The following is an 18,551-nucleotide window of genomic DNA, read 5'->3' as shown; positions in this document are numbered from 1 at the left end:
AGCATCGTCGTCGGAACCGTCGGAAGCCGCCAGTAGCAGCGAAGGCAGCACACAAGCAATGATTCAGGTCGACTCTGTTGGATATCCGTCAAACGTTAAGGATGAGTCCAGCGCAGATGAAGGTGAATTTTTGCATCCGTAATCCCCCCAAAAGAGCGTTGCCGTGAGGCCGATTCGGGCGGCCACCGGAATGCCGTCGGCAAAACGGTTGTCACCGGCGCGGGTTTTGCGCGTTGTCTGCTGGGTGTGCAATCGGTTGCAAAACAATGCACGGCATCATAAAATGTGGTACCGAATCCATAAAACAACCCCCGGTGCCGCCACCCGACTGATGGGACACGGCGCGTGAGGCAGACATTAACAATCAATTATATTTATAACATAACATTTACTCATTCGGCACTCGAAAACAGAACCCGCGCGCGCGCTCGGTAGGGTAAACAACATTCGAATGTTGCGGCCGGGGGCGAATGGAAAATTGGGTGGAAAATAAATAAATTTTTCCCCATTCTGCTGCACGCCCGATCGGCGGCGGATCGCGCCGGTGGTGGTTTTCTGCAATGTGGCACCGAATAAAAAGCAAATGAGAACGAAGCATTCGCTGCGTTCCCGTGGCAACGGGGAGATCGAAGCCAGTCGAAACCCGAAAATAGTCGCGTGTGAGTGTGCCTGTGCCGTGTTCGAAGTTATAGACTCTGGCCGGGTTGTGAGCGATTTCTGGCGCACCGCTCTGAGGCCCTCTGAGATGGTTTCTATCTAATCGATTTATTTTATTTTTAATCGACTGCGCGCGGAACATATGAGAGCCGGGCGGGCGGGCGCGCGTGGCGCTGCTGCTTTTCCCATCAACCCGTGGCCTCAAAACTTTTCCACGGCCATCATCCGTCCGTTCGTTCGGGTGGGTGTTCCGTGTTTACGATTTATTAATCGTATTTCGCACCATTTCATTCCTAATAATGCAATTAATAAGCGGATTTTATGTGTGGCCGACATGTGTTTACCCGCTGGGACGCTTTATGGCCGCGGTACGCTGTCTGTCTGTTGTGTCGATGCCGATCGTGTTTAACGTCAAACCGAGACGGTTGAATAGTTGCTTTTCGAACCACAAATGGCCATGTTTTTGGGGGAAAACAGGAAAATATATATTCGCCACAGATTCGAACGGTTCTTCGTTGGTTTGTTTGTGGGAATAACCTGGATAATGAGTTTATTTTCTATTGCACTCAAGGCTCAGCAGCGAGCAGCAATAAAACAATAGATTGTATCCTGTTAACCATCAAAGCAGACACATTCGATCGCAACTCGAATCGAACCCTTTGATTACTCGATTCTCTCGATCGTTGGTGATCGAATCGTAGAATACCTGGTCGATTGTTTGATGGTCCCAGGTGTGGCGTACATTGATAGTCGCTCAATCCATTTACTAATTACTTATTTTTATATGCTCTAATAATGCTGCCTGGAGGTATGCAGAGCATTGTCGGTTGTCCTTGTCGGGGTCGGCCATTGAGTTTTTCCAGTTCCGGCCACCAATTGAGCTGTCAACAATCGCACCAATCGACACCGCGCGATTAGACGATCGATTTGATTGATTGTTTTTGGTTCAGTTTTAGAAGTTTCTGGCAACATCTCGGCGCTGATGTTTTCCCATCACATCCCGATGACCGATCGCGTTTTACCGTACAAAACCGTTGCGCTAGCGAATCATAATGGGCGGAGTTACGGCTGGTGTTATGTGTCTTCTCAAGTCGGGAACAATCTCGCGGATGTTTTTAATAGCAATTGTGGTTGTGGGGTGCAATATTTGTGGGCCACGAGAGCCGCCTTGTGGTTTGTGGCAAGGGTGCCGCTTCGGCCAATCCGATCGATGGATTAGCGCCGTCGTCGTCGTCGTTGTCGTTGGCCGTCGTTAGGGTGCACGCGCTTCACGAATGAAAATACGGCGGGCAACCGAGCAACGGACGTCGTCGTCGGGGCAAATTTGAGTAACGGTCGCGTGATGAGCGAGACCAGAAATGCATCTTGAACCGTTGCCAAACAGATCTGCATCGCAAAACGTCAAGTTCGAGCTTCATTAGTTCAACAAAATTGCACACCCGTTCTGACGTTTGCACATTGTATAACAATCCTTTGACTGACACCACGAGCCCATCGTTCGGTCGCCGTATCGATCTGCGCCGTAGCTTTCGGTGCGCCACGAACGGTGGAGCGGAGATTACGTCTGAAAATATTAAACACCCAAGCTCCAAGCACCCTAATTTGCATTTAATTATTAACACATCAAACAGCGGCCATCTTGCCCACAACACCGGGAATACCGGCAATTCTTCGTGGAAAACCCCAATTTCCCAACCCAGCCCGAAAGAAAAGTCCTTTCCCGTCGTGTTGATTCAGCTCCCCTAGCAATGGCGGGTTCCGACGGGACCGACTCGCCATTAACTGCGCGCACTTTCGCGGGAGGAATGTAATTTGCCAAGATGCTCGCCCAAAAAAGGGTTTCCCGGAGGGTGCCCGGAATGACCGTCATTAAGAAAGATAACGCTCCGGCCACGGCAGACATCCTTCGGCCCGCAAAAGGAGCAGCCAGTCCGCCATCCTGGGGAGTGATTAAAAATTAAGATACCTTCCGTCCCGCGGACTGCACGGTGTCCTCCGTGGGGCCGTCGTTTGATTGGACGCACGAAATGAAGGAACCATTTTTTGCCGCTCAGACAGCGCGAGAAGCGAACAATAAAAATGTAATCCCGTACCGTAAAACGAGCGGGGACGGAGATAAGATTTTTATTATTACTGTTATCCGGTTAAGCCCGCTGTTCCCGGGTCTCAGTGCCTGTGTGTTGGTTCCCTTTTTTACGTTGACAGTTGATACCGCTGACAGAGTTGGATAGTTGTTCCAGTTTAGTGGCCTCGATTTGGGCCGCGGATTTGTGCGCGCAACTCTGACAGGGGCCAGCATCGCGAGCGATGGCAACAGGGACCGAGAGGAGCGCCCTAATCATCAGCCCAAATGGCGGCCCGAAGAATGGTCATTGATGGCGTTGTCGAACAACTGTTCCCGTGAAGCATAAATTCACTCCGACACTGGCCCGGTGTGTGTGCGAGCGCTTGGCTTCGCCTTCTTTTGGCTCTTCCTACCGCCGGATCGATCGGCGATGATCAGTGTCGATGGCGAAAAACAGGTTTCTTTCGCAACGATGACGTGTATAAATTACCTTCCATCGTACCACCGGGCAGAGTCCTCGATGCTCTTTTTGCCCGGCTCCGAAAGTGCACGCTTTAACGGGGGCCGGCCGACCAACGGGTGGACATGATCATCCTCGGTGCGCCTTGCACTGCTTAATCTTCGTGGAGCGAGCGGGAAGGGACGGCATGTGCCAATCGTCAAACTGCGCAAGAAAACACTCTAATCACAGGGCCTGGGGTGTCCCGGGCCCCGGAAATGGTCATCGCGGAGTTGCACCGGGGCCGGCTAATCCTCCGCCCGACCGACGACAGGATCGTTGGGTCCGATCGCGAGCGGCATGTGCCCGATCGAATATGGAACCTGCTGGACTGGGCTGGGTGGTGGTGGGCCGAGGGGCCCGCACTGGGCCAGTAATTGAAGTCAGTGATTTCGTTTTCCAATGCCGTTGCCATCCGCGACGCGACGAACCCGTTTTGTTCGCACCCGATAAGCTGGAGCCACCGGAGTCCGACCCGAAAGCAAGAAAGAAGGACCCGCGGAGAGAGAGAGAGACAGAGAGCACGAAACCAGAACCCCCCCGGGGGCCGCGGAGGAAGGTACGCGGGAATGCACGTGCGCGCCTTAACTGGCCAAATAATAAAATGGTCGCCGCCGTTCGGATGATCGATCAGCAAACGACGGGCGAGTTCGCTGTTCCGTTCTGTTCCTTCGCGATCGTTGTCAGAGTCGCTGTGTCGTGTCATCGGATTTGATCGGAGCAACATTTTGTCCGCCGACTGGGGGAGCATTTTTTGTGCCTGTTGCCCTTTCTCGGCTCTCTGTTTTCGGGGTGGCCAAAAGCGGGACGTGACATTCGGCACCCCCCCGCCCCGGGGTACATTAGCACCGATCAATCGCCGGCCGATTCGTCCACCATTTTGTCGCTGGGCGTTTTTTGAAATTAATAACTCGTTTTTGGGAACCCGTCAACGCGTCAACCATGCTGCTCGAATGCTTGAATGGGCAACGGTCGACCCCGGTGTGCGATTGTTTTACGTTTCTTCGCCGGCCGCCGGTGCACTGTGGCCGGCCACGATCATTTCGCATTCGCGCACGTTCGCAGCAAGTGCACGTCAGCACGTCAAAAAAGCTCCGATTTAAATCGAGAGCATCGTTTGTATGAAAATTCCAAGTGCCGTTTGCCGAGTTGGAAGGCTCAAGAACCCGCCCGCAAAACGCAACTCGGGCCGCGAACTGCAATAGCAATAAATAACGGGAGCCAGCCGAGGCCAAATGGGCAACCATCGCCGTAAATTCGCGCACTGCTGGTGCGTTGATTAATAAGTTTAATTTGCCAGACGAATTGTAATTAGGCGACCGAAAAAGCTGGTTCACCGAAAAATTTCACCGGCTCGAAGTCGGCCACAACGACCGTTTTTCGGCCGGGCATTTGCATAAGGTGCATAATAATTTGGGGCCACGCCACGGTGGAGTTCGAACTCCGCCATTATCCAGTGCCCCGGTACGTGTCGGAAGGTGGTCCCGTTCGAAAGTCACCGTTCGCGGGTTGCTGCGATTTGCATGAACGGAAACGGCTGCAAGGTAATGACCGTGATGGGCCCCCGGACAGCTTTTGGGTTGCCATGGCCGACGGTAAAGGTTGAAAATTTGACCACGATCGGACTCGTTACTTTGCCGTCGACATTGAAGCATCTTCTCTGACTGGCCCCGCGCGGTTCTTGGGGTAGATTAAAGGCTCCGAAGTGCATTCACTTACATTCAATTGATAATGGGAATGAGCTTCGTCCTGGAGCACGTTTGATTGCCCCCCAACACACACACACACACACACGTAGGGAAAAAAGTGTATTGGCCAAAAGGAAGTTTTGCCTCGCCATCCGCCGACCACACCCGAGACGTTTGTGGGCAATGAAATAAAAGTCTCCCGCAATGCCATATCCGAGCCCTCGGAGTGCACATGTCCGTGTGTGTGTGTGTCAGAAATTGACCACATCACAGACGGGAAACGTGAGCAAACCTCAGCAAACCTTGCTGGTGCTCGGGTGGAGAAAAAGAAGCAGCAAGAAAATCAATTTACAACGCCCTATGCTTATGTCCGTGGCAGGTCCAAGCCGTCTGCCCTGCTCCTTTGCGTCAGTGATATGATGGCCCGGGGGGTGAAGTGCTTTGGTCCGACCAGTTGTGGCCAGTGCGCGCTGTGTACATGAACACATATTGATTCGGGGGGCGACGGGCCCGACGGACCAACGGGGTTCCATCACCGAGCATCGAGGGACGATTGAAGTTATTGCATTCAATTTCGGAATACACTTTTCCTTTCTGGACGTAAGCATCAATCCCCGCCCTGCCGCATCCTTCCACCGGGGTCCGGGCCGGCCAACTGGACGCTTTTTATCGTTCGATTGTCAAACAGTGTTTTTATGAAATGTGGCCGTGGTGATTGGAGTGCGAGGGGCCTCTTATGTTATCCGTTCCGTTCGCTGCCTGCTCCGGTCCGGGAAATCGGTGTCGGTGTCGAGTCCTGCGGACGTTGAAGTGTCGGAGCCCGGTGGTGGGCATTTTCTTATCGTCTCCACCGCGCTGCACCGGGACCGGAGCACAGATAGAAGAGGAAAATAAATTAACACTTTGCGCTCGGTGCCGCCACCGTAGAAGGTGCCGCCGTCCGTGCCATGATTTCGTAGCCATCGATTGGTCGCCGTACTCCCAACGCACACGTTTGACAGTTGCCAAAGGGTGCTGCGATTGCTGTTGTGGAAGGAGCAAACATTATCGCCCACAGCGGGTTCCTAGAAGCTTTCTCCTAATTGGGAGCCCGGTTAGCTGAAAAATTCGCGGCGCGTGTTATTTAAATTTTCAACAAAATATGAACCCCACGCGGCACACACACATCAAGGATGCCGCACCGGCGGCCCATCGTCCGGCGAGGATGCAGCAACAAGCCGTCGCCGCCGGTCAATAAAAGTGCCCATACACCGGACCGAGCCCGAGCCTGCAATAAATATGTCGTGGATCCCTTTGGCAGCCGGTCGGTGCCGGAGTAAAAGCAACGGACGAGATACGCACCTCAGGACTAAGTGAATCGAACGCAAGATATTGCCAGCGGAGGGTGGGTGGGGGCACGCGGGCCCGTTGCGCGGGACATCGAGAACATAAATCCAAAACGGGGGTTAAATTTATAATAAATATTATATATATAAATTTAATGCTCGAGACAGACCAATCGGGCGCAACATGTACACTTCGGAGTCCAGAGTGGAGCTTTTAGTTCGATTTTGCGCACACACACGCAGACCGCCTGGTTATGTTCCGTGCGTGTCCTCCTGCGTGTGTGTGTATCTGCTCATGTTGTTAGTTTTTGTTTTATTTATTTGTTTTCGGTTTCGTTTTATTTCCTTTTCTCAACCTTTAACGGCCATTCCACCGCGCGTTCCCTGTGCGCCTTGTGTGTAGGGGGGGCGAGCAAGGCGATGATCTCGATTCTCGAAACGCACGGGATCGCGTCCCCGTGCGGGACCTGGGGGCTGGGCTGGGAGGTTGATGTTTGCAGTGTTTAATTCTCGCCTGCCTTTTATGCCTAATAAACGAAACCTAAATGGCGCGAGAAATCGTGTGCCCCACCGCACCGCCGCCGCCCGCCGATCATCGCCGTCATGATCATCGTCATCATCGGCATCACCGTCGTCATCGACATCTCGGATCTCTCGGGGCGGTCGGGCGGGGCTCCATCGCCTGGCTGCGGCCGGAATCGATCGCGATCGCGGTCCGCGTGCGTGTCGTGCCTTCGCATTCGTGCGTGTGACGTGGGTCTCCGGGGATTCGACCGGCCGGCTGGTTGGCTGGCCGCCCCCGGTGCGTGCCGTGCGGCGGGGACGCGATGGTGGAGGCCGGCGGCAATGGCGATTTTTAACGTGGTTATTCATGCAATGGATTTATTCCCTTTTTGCTGCCTTCGTTTCGTTTCTTGTTCCGTTCCTTTTTCCACGCAGCGCAGACAGCTTTACTCCTGCATCGTGTCCTCAACCCGTGCCACCATCGATCGGGGGTCCAGGTTCTCCATCTTTGTTTTTTTCCTGTGGCCCAGGGTTTTGCTTTTCGTTTCGATGTTCGTGTCGCGCCGTGTGTCGCTGTTTGTTTTCTCGTTTTATGCATCGTTATTAAAATATGGAGTCGATTGGACGTCGGCCGCAACGTTGGGCTCTGCGAAAGTCCTTCGCAGGTAATTGGGCATTTGACGGGCGAACGTGTCAATATATTAGGGCCACCGGAAAGTCCTGAGCGCGTTTTTGAAGCGACGCAAAATACGTTACTCTACTGCAATACTTTGTGTACAGGTTGTGGAATACATGAGTACTTGGCAGTTGTCCTGATATCCTTATTTTGATTAATTCATTGTCCTTGGACGTAGTAGTAGTCAGCGCTAATACAACACCGTCGTTAATTTTGTATGTTCCATGAGAGGTTTAGAAGGCCAAAACCAATTGTTTGTTACTGCTTTAGAACTTGAGTTCTTCAATGTCCAATCCAATGTCTTTAAGATGGTGAAGATTTACAAAAAAAATCATGCAGCAGCATGGTGTCCTACTTATTCGCCGCCTCCCCCTTAAGCCCTAAAAATTCTCCCTTGAGCGGATCTTCTTTCGTTATTAATTTCATTTCAAAAGTTTTTGAATATTCCTCCGTTACAGTAACATTATTCGAAGTAAATTGATCCCATTCGAAGTTACAAGAAATTCTTCCGACTCTCGAAGACATTTTGTGAATGCGACGAATTTTCTGCGACGTATCCGGCCTAATTGCACAAAGAGCGCAACGGACTATGGGCCGTTTGTATGAAATTTTAAATACAGAATGAGCCGTTGGAATTAGAAGAATCTGGTAACCCTATACCTTTGACATTGGTTGTCAGATCGACCAATGTCATTGCCGCCTTGGAAACGTCATTTCAGTACAAGTTTAAACAGGAACAGTACACAGTAAAAAGTAAAGGTTTCTCGATCATCGAGGAAATGTTTTATCAAATGGAGGCGGAAATAAATAAAATCGTCAGTTTTAGGTTACCGAAAACTCTCAATCAATCCAATAGCAGTCTCTTTGGTGTGGTGCGAGAATATAATGATCGGAGAATAAGCCATGATAACAGATTTTGTGATGCCCATTGTTCGTGAAAAAGAGAGGCACGATGACAAGTTCCAACAGGATGGCGCCAAATTTCACACAGCTCAACTCATATCGAAAATTGGCGACTGGCCACCGAGATCACCAGATTTGACGCCACCAGACATTTATTTGTGGGCTTAGTTGAAATCCAAGCAACACGCTAACTAGCAAAGAACCCTGGAGTTGGCCTCAAGAGCAACATCCGACAAGAAATCGCTGGAGTTCTTTTAAAAAAGGATTATGAAACTTGTATTCAAAGCATCTTTTACAAAGTCCTACACAGTTCTGTTTCTTTCGCGTTTTGTTGCAATATTCATTACCTTAAATAGACTTAATCGGGCAGCGACTTCTAACCAATCAATGTTATTGTTGGTCGGGTTTTTGCATCTTGAACATGCATAAAATCGCGACCGGATGAGCTTTTTGGTCGACCCAAAACTTTTCATGTTCTCCTTCGTGCACTTGCGCCTTAGGCTCGAGAAACCCGCCCGCGTGGAGGTGGTGACCGTTCTGTGGCTGTTCGATCCGTCGATCGGATCAAAACGACCAACGCGCAATGGTCGGCAATACAAATCAACCTTCGAAAAGTATTAAACATACCCCCCAAAAACACCGCACCCCTCGGTCGGTTCTCTTTCAATAAATTGTCGATCGATCGATCCGAAGGGCAGTTCCGAGAGCTTTGCTGAGGGCTCTGGCTGGCTGTATCAAAATGTGATCCCAATAAAGGCGGCCCGAGCTCGCCTTTTAATGGAAGCGCCGATCGGTCGAAGATGAGTTTTATGTGCCATCCATCCCCGGAGGCCCCCTGGAGGACATTGTAGCCGGTGGATAACGCCCTATCGCCCCCCGGGGGTGGCGGGAAAGCGCATTGGTGTAAATGCAGCCCCGGCTATCTCGGGCGCATAAACATGCCAAAGGTGTAATGCGAGCGCCAAGCCGGGGCAACTTTTATCATCAGCCTCACCCGGCCCGGTCGATCGGGGAATTCGAGGCGGGGTGAGGGCGAATGCAAAGTACGCACAGTACGGTGGCCGCTCAAAACCAGTTCTGGGCCGCCCGCGGGAGGAGCATAATTTGCGCTGCAGCCGGCCATGGTCGGCCTTCGACCCGAAAAAGGGCTTGGAATTGGATTCAGAATTGGAGGGTTTCGGAACCCCGCTCGGAGTGATTTTCGCTGAACTGATTTTCCTCCCCTCTCTCTCTCTCTTTCTCTCTGCCGGGGCACAGATATGAAGGAGAATGGTCGCATCGACAACGGCAGCCCAATCGCGAAACCGTCGGTCCAATTGTTAGCGAAGATGTCGGAGGAATTCGCCGAAAAGGCGGCAGTGGCGGCGGCAGGACGGTTGAACGACCATCATCAGCAGCATCATCGGCACCATCATCATCATCTTCGTCACCACCGGGGTCACCACTATCAGTCAGCGGCCTCCGCGGATCGCGACGAGATCGGGGCGGCCGATCGGCGGCACAGCGAGGCTGATTTAAGTGAAGACGAAAACAATGAGGACGAGGAGATGGCCGAGGACGGGCGCGGGCGAAGGGACACACCGAGCCGAGGGGCCGAGGTTGGCCACGAGCACGATGATGGCGGCGCCGCCGACGAGCAGGAGGAGGATGAGCCGGAGAAGCTACGGCTGATGGCGATGGAGGATGATGGGTGTGCCACGGGGCGCAGTAGTCCCCGAACGCCACCGCCGGCACCGCCACCGTCGGTCCACCGAACGCCCGAAGGTCTGGCCTCGCTCCTGGGTGGTTCTGTGGCGGGTGATGACGCAGCGGCCGCCGCAGTAGCCGCTCTCGGAGGACCGGCGGCGGCCGCGATTGCAGCGGCAGCCGCTGCGGCGGCTGCCTCGGCGGGCAAAGGACCGAACGCGGTCACCGGCGCCATCGGTGCACTGCCACCGTGCGGGGACTTCAACCCGGCCGCCTTCGGGTTTCCACCGGTGCCGCCCCCAGCCGCCGCGGCCCCGGGAATGTCGATCCAAGCGTTCCAGAATGCGATCGCCCAGTTCACGGCGAATGCACTGGCCAACAACGTCGACAACGAGACGGTGGTCAAGAACCTGGCCATCCTGCAGTCGGCGCTGTTTACGCTGCAGCAGCAGCAGTTCCTTCAGTTCCAGCTCATCCAGCACCTCCAGTCGCAGCTGGTGAAGAAGCACACGGAGAAGGATGACGTCGGTAGCCTGCTCGGGGTGGGCATGGCTGGCCTAGCGGCAGCCGCGGCCGCTAGTGGCGGCGGGATCGTAGGCAGCTTGGCCGGGCCGGGTGGAGTAGATAGCGCAACGATCGGTTTCCTTAACAACAACAATAACAATCACAGCCAATACAATCACAACAACCACGGCAAGGGCAGCGGCAGCAGCCGGCAGCACCACCACAGCCAGCACCATCATCCGCACCATCAGCAGCAGCAACAACAGCACCACCACCATCACCACCACCAACAGCAGCAGCAGCAGCAGTCGAAGAATGAGCCGCAGGACCTGCGGAAGTCGGCACAGCCGGCGGCCGACGCGGACGAGGAAGAGGAGGTCGAGGAGGAGGGCATCGAGGATGCGTTCAGCAAGAGCTACCAGATGGCGAACATGATGGCGGCAGCGGCAGCGGCCGCAGCAGCCGCGGCCAAGTCCCACCACGCCCCGCCGCACGTCAGCGAGCTGCTCCGGCCGTCGATCCACCCGATCCCGGAAGAGGAACTAAGGTAAGTGGCCCCCCATTCGCAGTGTGTGTGGCGTCGCAAAGAAGCCGGACGCGCGCTTTATGTCGGGTGAAACATTTCAAAGGAAATATTGCATCTTCGGTTTCGGTGGTCTTTCGGTCTCATTTCGAACGCAGGAAACCGAAACCAGCGGATCCGAGCTACGGTTCGTCATCGATGGCCGCCGACAAACCGTCGGCGTCGTCGGTAAACGCCAGCTCCGTCACGCTGCCGCCCTCGTCGTCCGGACCCACGGGGACGTCTTCGTCGGCGGCAGCGGCAGCCGCTGCTACGCCTGGTTCGTCCAGTGGTCGCTCGGAAAAGGACGAGATCCTGCCGTACTCGCACCAGCACCCGGACCACCACCTGCAGGGCAGCTTCTCGTCGCTGGCGGCCAGTATCATCACCGACCACGCGCCATCGATCCTGGGCGAGCCGAACTCGCTCGCGATGTTGGAGAAGAAGGCCCAGGAGGTGCTAAACTCGGCCTCGCAGGGTATCCTTTCCAACAACCTGCTGGACGAGCTGGCGTTCGCGAACGACAAGTCGTCGCCGAACGGGCGCAACGACGCGGCACTCTTCAAGCACCGGTGCCGGTACTGCGGGAAGATCTTCGGTTCCGACTCGTCGCTCCAGATCCACATCCGGTCGCACACGGGCGAGCGGCCGTACAAATGCAACGTGTGCGGGAGCCGCTTCACGACCAAGGGCAACCTGAAGGTGCACTTCCAGCGCCACTCGGACAAGTACCCGCACATCCCGATGAACCCGAACCCGGTGCCGGAACACCTGGACAAGTACTTCCCGCCACTGATCCCGCAGGAGGCGCTCAAGGAGCAGCAACAGCAGGAACAACAGCAACAGCAGCAACAGCAGCAGCAGCAACGACAACAGCCACCACCAACCAGTCAACCCTCGTCCCAACCGCCCGCCGGTCCGCCTGGGTTCCCGGGTGTAGGCGATGGTCGGGCACCTCCATTCCCACCGCGAGGCTTCTTTCCGGACTTTTACATCCCGCGGCCACCGTTGCAGGATTTGTTTGGTAGCGTCAGCGGTGCCAGCGATGCTGCTGGCCGTAATCCGGTCGATCTGTCGCAGATGAAGAAACCGGAACCGGCACCACCACCACCAGCGCCGCCACCGTTGGCGGTACGGGCGGAATCGAGGGGAACTCCCGAGATGCGATCGCCGCATTCACCGCTCGACGCCATGCCGAGCGAGCGGCCCGGGTCGGCCAAGATCAAGCAGGAGCCGATGGACGAGTCACTCGATCTGTCGGACAAGTCGACCAAGATTATGACGCGATCGACGAGCACCCCGATCCATCAGCTGCACCACCATCACCACCACCAACACCACCATCCGCTTCGGCAGGAGCAGGATGAGCCCAAGGAATTGGTAGCAGCAAGCGTCCGTGACCGGGAGGATAGTCGCGATGCGATGGAGCGTGACTCGGACCTGAAGGATGACGGTGCCAGTGGGGCCGGGGCGAGCGCGGTGAACCACGCGCTCAACAGTTCCGCCAGCGAGAAGGACTTCCCGCTGAAGCTGAAGAACAACTCGGTGGAGAACCTGGCGACGGTGCCGTCGGTGTCGCCACCGTCCAGCTCGTCGTCCGGCTCGCTGTACCAGGACACGGTACTCGATCCGTCGTTCTACGCGGCGCACCTGCCGCGTCCGGACAGCAACGACAGCTCGTGGGAGAACTTTATCGAGATCTCGTCCGAGACGTCGAAGCTGCAGGAGCTGGTGGACAACATCGAGAACAAGACGTCCGAGCCGAACCAGTGTCTGGTGTGCAAGAAGGTGCTGTCGTGCCGGAGCGCGCTCCAGATGCACTACCGGGTGCACACGGGCGAGCGGCCGTTCCGCTGCAAGATCTGCGGCCGCTCGTTCACCACCAAGGGCAATCTGAAGACGCACATGAGCGTGCACCGGATCAAGCCGCCGATGCGCACCCTGCACCAGTGCCCGGTCTGCCACCAGAAGTTCTCCAACATCTTCGTCCTCCAGCAGCACATCCGGCTGCACACGGGCGAGATGACGGACCTCACGCCGGACCAGATCAAGGCGGCCGAGATCAAGGATTACGGCGATGGTGGCCCCGGCGGCCCAGGCGGTCCCGGCGGTCCCGGTGGCGTTCCTCCACCGCCCTCGGTCCATCCGGATGCGCTCCGGCTCAACCCGTTCGGGATGCGGCTGGCCAGTGAGTTCCACCAGCAACAACAACACCTCCAGCACCAGCAACAGCAACAACAACAGCAGCAACAACACCTCCAGCAACAGCAACAACAGCAGAACAAGCGCACCCTGGAGCACTCGGACGAGGAGAACGAGAACGATGGTCCGTCGATACCGGCGTCCGTCGAGCGCGTAACACCGATCGGGAAGCTCCCGAAGGTGCCGATCCACGAGAAGCTGAAGGTGAAGGCTGGCCTGACGTCGCCGGCGATCGACAGCCAGGTGGAGGACCTGCGGGCGATGAACTTGCAGCGCCTTTCGATGCGTTCGCTGCCCCCCGCGGTGGCCGATGACTCCTTCTCCCGGGATTCGTCCTCGTCCGCTAGCCCGACGGCGGCAGCGGCGGCCAGCAGCACCGCCAGCAACTCCGGCTCCGAAGCGAAGCGCCTCCGCTCGTCCAGCCCTTCGCCGTCGTCCCGCCGCTCGCCCATGTCCACACCACCGACGATGATGGGCGGCGCGGAACAGGCGAGTGCGGCTGGTCGGGCCGCGGCAGTCGCCGCCGCTGCCGTCGCCTTCCCGTACGGCCCACCGTTCCTCGGGATGCCCCAGTTTCCGCCCTTCATCCAGCGGCCACCATTCCTCGGCAGCGTACCGATCGTGCCGCCCGGCGCCTCGATGCCCCCGTTCGGCCTTTTCGGTAAGTACCGCTCACCCTCGCCTCCCCGCTCCGCCTGCCCGACATCCCCTGCCCTCCCACACACACATTTGGCCACCTCATTCTTGCCTGCCTTGCCGCGCTTCTCCGCCATCGCATCGCTGCCGTCAACGCCGCTTACAGGCGCCCTTTCTCTCTCTCGCTCTGTCTCCCCTGCGCTGCGCTGCGCTGTCGATCACCCCTCGATCCTCGAACCGTTCCCGCACCGTCCAGTCCCTCCCGCACCCTCCGTTCCCCCCGTTAATCATATCGTTTCAGAACATTCAGATTTCTTATTACAGAAAATTTGATTAATTGTAGGCGTCCGTGGAAACACAACAACTTGTAATATTTGCTTTAAAACTTTCGCCTGTAATTCCGCACTCGAAATTCATTACCGAAGCCATACGAAGGAGCGCCCATTCAAATGTACAATCTGCGATCGAGGATTCTCTACCAAGGTAAAGGAAACAAAAACAAAATCCAAACCCACCCACCCACCGCCCCCAAGCCCCCCCAGAACCGAATTCCCGCCCCGAACACCCGGCAGGCCGGGATCCGCCGCGTGTCGTCCCCTGTGTGTTTCTCTGTTTCTGTGCTCTCTTTCGCTCTCTTTCGTTTCCTGTTTCGTTTAGTTTAGTGTTTGGCACACTCTGTCCATAAATGTGTTTTGTACAAAGTCTTCGCAAAATTTTAGTGTTTTTTCCGGTTTTGTTTCCTAAACGGATTCAGTAGCGTGTTTCAAGCAGTTTGACAACCTTCCGTTGTTTGTTTCTATTTCGAACTTTTTGTTTCATCTTTCTCTCTCTGTCTCTCTGTCTCTCTCTCTCCCTCTTCCTCGAGGGCCACTTTCACTTTAGTGTCCCCCCTGCCGTCGCGTGCCCACACTGTCCTTGTCCTTTCTTTTGAGTGAGTGTACTTTTTGTATGGCTACGAACTTGGCATCAAAAAAACGCAAGAAAGCAAAACACACAAAACAAAGCAAATTGGGAAGCCGCACCGAATTGCGGGTCGAAAAACGAAGCGAACTCGAACTATGAATATGGATATCCTTTCACCGAGAGCCACCGGCCCACCGAGGAGCTTCCGCTTCGCCGTATCGCATCTCACAGGGCAGAGGCAGATTATTGTTATTAAAGGAGCCTGTGCCTTTCTTCAGGTATCAACCAGCGCACACACCGGCAGCTGGGGGGAGTGCAAAGTAGGCGCATTGCGCTTTCATTTGACAAAAATTTGATAACTGTCAACAATGCTGTTGACAGTTATGAGAGAGGCACGCAGTCGAGCAGCGCGCATTGTTGAGCAGAAAAGGATCGAGTAGCCCGGGATCGGTCATAATCGAACACAAAGAGAACCCAGAAACCCGGACGGGGCATAAGAAAGCCCGAAATTGGTACTAAACAAACAACCGAATAATGGCAGCCCGAAATGATTCGGTTCGGTGACAAAGAATGAAACGAAACGGAAAAAACTGAAAGATGGTCCGAATCGGATTCCCAGTTTTGTCACCGATTAGAAAAGGAAAGCCATCCCAGGGTTGGCCCAATCGCTCGCTCGCTTTCCCTCTTTCTCGTTCGCTCGGAGCGGCTCGCTTTACGCAATTATACACTTCGGTGGAAAGCCGGTCGGTACTTCTTCAGCCGGCGATTAAAATAGGCGATTAAATGTCATTTGGAAATGAATCTGCCGGAACGGAAAAGAGGCGCAAAGGCGGCGGTGATTGTGAGATGATCGTTAAGCCTCGACAGCAACGGCGGCGGGGTTCACGAGGGATCGACACTATTTTCGTCGTCGTCCCATCCCATCGGCGAGCGAGAAAGTTCAAACTTTGCGAAATGCAACGGAATTGTTTCATCGCGGCATGCCGGGAACAATCCGGGCGCAGTTTCTCCCGCGGTCCGATCGATCCGCGCCATCAAATTGACATTTCGGGCGGCTCCCATCTGCCCCATCCAATGAGGGGGGTTTGTTCAGGGCGGGACGGTGGGCCTGGGCCTTCGAGCGATCGCTGCCGCATGGTTCGGCAACAAAATTGCGAGAGCTAAAATTAAGCGCACGCAAAGCGCTGCGCTCACATCAGTTCTGAGGACATTCTGCCCGAGGAGGCCACGGCGGCGATATCGACGCGCTGCGGATCGATTTTCCGCCCCAGCCCCCACCTTCGGTTATGGTTTGGTTCTATTTTTCACCACAGGACCTCCTCTCATCTGCTTGTTGCTTGCTTGCGCCCCGCTTGTCACGCTTGTCGCTGCTTTGACTTATTTTTATCGTACCGCACGCTAGTTTCCGTTGCTCCTGTGCTTCTTATTTATCACTTTTTCCTTCCTCTTTGAGTGTCTTTCTCTGTGTGTGTGTGTATGCTCTCCGTGTTCTGTTCCCTTGGGGCCCGTTCCGCCGATGCGTGCCTTCAATTTGTGTGCAATAAATTAGTGAAATATTTCGGGGGCTTCCTGACACACTGGGACTCTATTTAGCGAGGGTCTCGAGGAAGCGATACATGGTGAAACAAACGCTGGAAACACCATCTTTGGTATTGGTTCACTTATTTATATCGCAGTAAGTCCGTGTCACGGATTAACGCGTTCAATCCGTGCTCACCTCTCGTTTTGTTGGGTTTCGTAAAGCCTCTCGTGGCTCGTGAGGTGCCGCTGCCAACTCCCGATCCTGATTGAACTGACTTTTCGCACACTCTGTCGAGAACCGGACGGCCGCGATTTGCTGCCAGCGCTCTAATTTTAATCGTGTTCTGTTCCTGTGTCCAATCCCCATCCCTTCCCTGCCTGCCTGCCTGCCAACCTGCCTGGTCCTACTCCAAGAAGCCAGAAAGCCTCGTGCTCCCATAGCCGCATAGCCGTCTAACTAATGGATGTCTGGTCCGGTTTCGTTCGGTTCGCTTTTCACTCCACAGGGAAATATGAAGCAGCACATGCTCACTCACAAAATCCGTGATATGTTCGGCAACTCGGGTGGCAACTCCGGTGATGAGTCGCGCACGCAGACGCCACCCCAGGACAGTCACTCCCAGTCGTCGAACGGTTCCGAGCAGAACAACCACAGCCAGCAGCAACAGCAGCCGCAGCAGGACGGATCGTCCCAGGACTTTTCGCCGTCCTCCGGGGGTGGCCATCGGTACGGCGGTGGACGGTCCGGCAACCGGGAGCGCTCCAAGTCGGCCGGCAGCTACGACGACGACGGGATGGTGATGTCCTCCTCCTCCTCGGGGGGCCCAGCCCTCAAGCGCGAGCGGCCCACGGATGGAGCTGACCGTGGTGGCCATGGTGCCGGCGACGAGAACGGGCAGCAAGGGAGCACCTCAGACCGGGGCAGCTCGCCGACACCGCTGATGGCCGGCAGTGCTGCCCTGGCGGCGGCGGCCGCTGCGGCTGCCTCCAACAACAACTACAACGAGTACATCGGCAAGGAGGTGGTCGATCTGAAAAACTGGTGCCAGAAGCTGAAAGAGATGCCGGAGAACATTGCCGCGAGTTGATAAGTTGATCGGCGTCCCCCGGGGGCCCGGTGTCCCGGTGCCCGATCAACGACGCCGATCGTTGATCAAACACAATCGAATTTCTTTACCAAAGCGACAAGCGGAAGCGACATGAGTCTGACGGCCTTTTTTTGGTAAACTATGATGCAGATGGCGGAGAATCAAAATGGGTGGGCAGGGAGCGTGGCAGGGCCGTGTTACATATCAAAACCCCGATTTCTACCCCGGATCTTTTTGGAGCCGGCACTGACTCTGGCCGGCGACCCCTGAGGAAGCTTAGGAATATCGGCCCGATCGGCTCTGCTTTGTACATACAGGCGAAAGGCGACGCGAAAACAGGATCTTTGAAGATAAATTCCACAGACCCCGAGGCAGCGCGGGTGAAGGGGCACACGGTGTTACGCAGTAGAACCAGTAGCAGGACAGTGAACACAGGCCGTCAAACTGGCCAACCATGTAAACTCAAACTAAAACCCCGCTCTATGTGCGTGTCGGTGTGTGTGTTTGTGTAAGTGTGTAAGTGTATGTAAATGTACAATGTCCCCGGATAGCATTCGGATAGCTGTGAACGGGCGAGGGAAACGGCGCAGGAAAAGTGCAACACAAGCGCCGAGATCGCGAAGTGACGAATGCAAATCAAAGTAACGTTAGAGTTGTTAGGTGCGAACCTGGAACGAAAAGAGACAAAGAGAGAGAGAGAGGAAGAAAAAGAGCGACAAAGGATGCAATGTTCGAGCGACAGATCATACATATATTATCAAAGACTACAAAAAAAAACAGAAAACCACTTATATGTAGCATTAAGTTTTAGGTGTGTGTGTGTGTGTTTGTGCGTAGCTGGGGAACACAGCATAAACAGGAGTATCAGCTAGGTATCGGGACTAGGAATGCGGGAAGCGCAGGGCACAGCGAAGTAGACAAAACACAACACGCAACAAACCTTGAAAATCAATCCTCGGTCCGGGTCCGGGTCCCCGGTGTGTTATGAGATGGTGTAACAATGTTTTATCAAATCAAATCAAACAGGCAGACTGTAGGCGATAAGGAACCGGATAAGGGCGGGGAGCCTCGGAAGGTTCTGTCCCGATGTCCTGCGACCCGTCGCCGTCGTAGAGCGCCGAGCGGAAAACTG

At 55.1% G+C, this 18,551-nt stretch overlaps 1 protein-coding gene across 1 annotated transcript; it reads left to right on the top strand.

Moving 5' to 3' along the window:
• Positions 1-58: 58 nt before the first annotated feature.
• Positions 59-17,568, top strand: LOC128269682 (homeotic protein spalt-major-like). Its single transcript, XM_053007067.1, has 5 exons — positions 59-122; positions 9,575-11,054; positions 11,189-13,932; positions 14,251-14,390; positions 16,838-17,568. Exons 1-5 carry the CDS (start codon positions 59-61, stop codon positions 17,417-17,419), a joined length of 5,010 nt encoding a protein of 1,669 aa, XP_052863027.1. The 3' UTR covers positions 17,420-17,568.
• Positions 17,569-18,551: the final 983 nt, after the last annotated feature.

The sequence above is a fragment of the Anopheles cruzii genome, chromosome 3 (assembly GCF_943734635.1).
Source record: "Anopheles cruzii chromosome 3, idAnoCruzAS_RS32_06, whole genome shotgun sequence".
In the NCBI taxonomy this organism is placed as follows: domain Eukaryota; kingdom Metazoa; phylum Arthropoda; class Insecta; order Diptera; family Culicidae; genus Anopheles; species Anopheles cruzii.
The sequence above is the reverse complement of the archived record's forward strand: the minus strand, read 5'-3'. Positions and strand labels throughout refer to the sequence as shown.

What these genes read in the sequence shown, in the direction of transcription:
- LOC128269682 (XM_053007067.1), top strand. Translation starts at nt 59, where the DNA reads ATGATTCAGGTCGACTCTGTTGGATATCCGTCAAACGTTAAGGATGAG. An exon ending in TGAGTCCAGCGCAGATGAAG is followed by an intron (nt 123 to 9,574) that starts GTGAATTTTTGC and finishes GCCGGGGCACAG; the next exon opens with ATATGAAGGAGAATGGTCGC. An exon ending in ATCCCGGAAGAGGAACTAAG is followed by an intron (nt 11,055 to 11,188) that starts GTAAGTGGCCCC and finishes TTTCGAACGCAG; the next exon opens with GAAACCGAAACCAGCGGATC.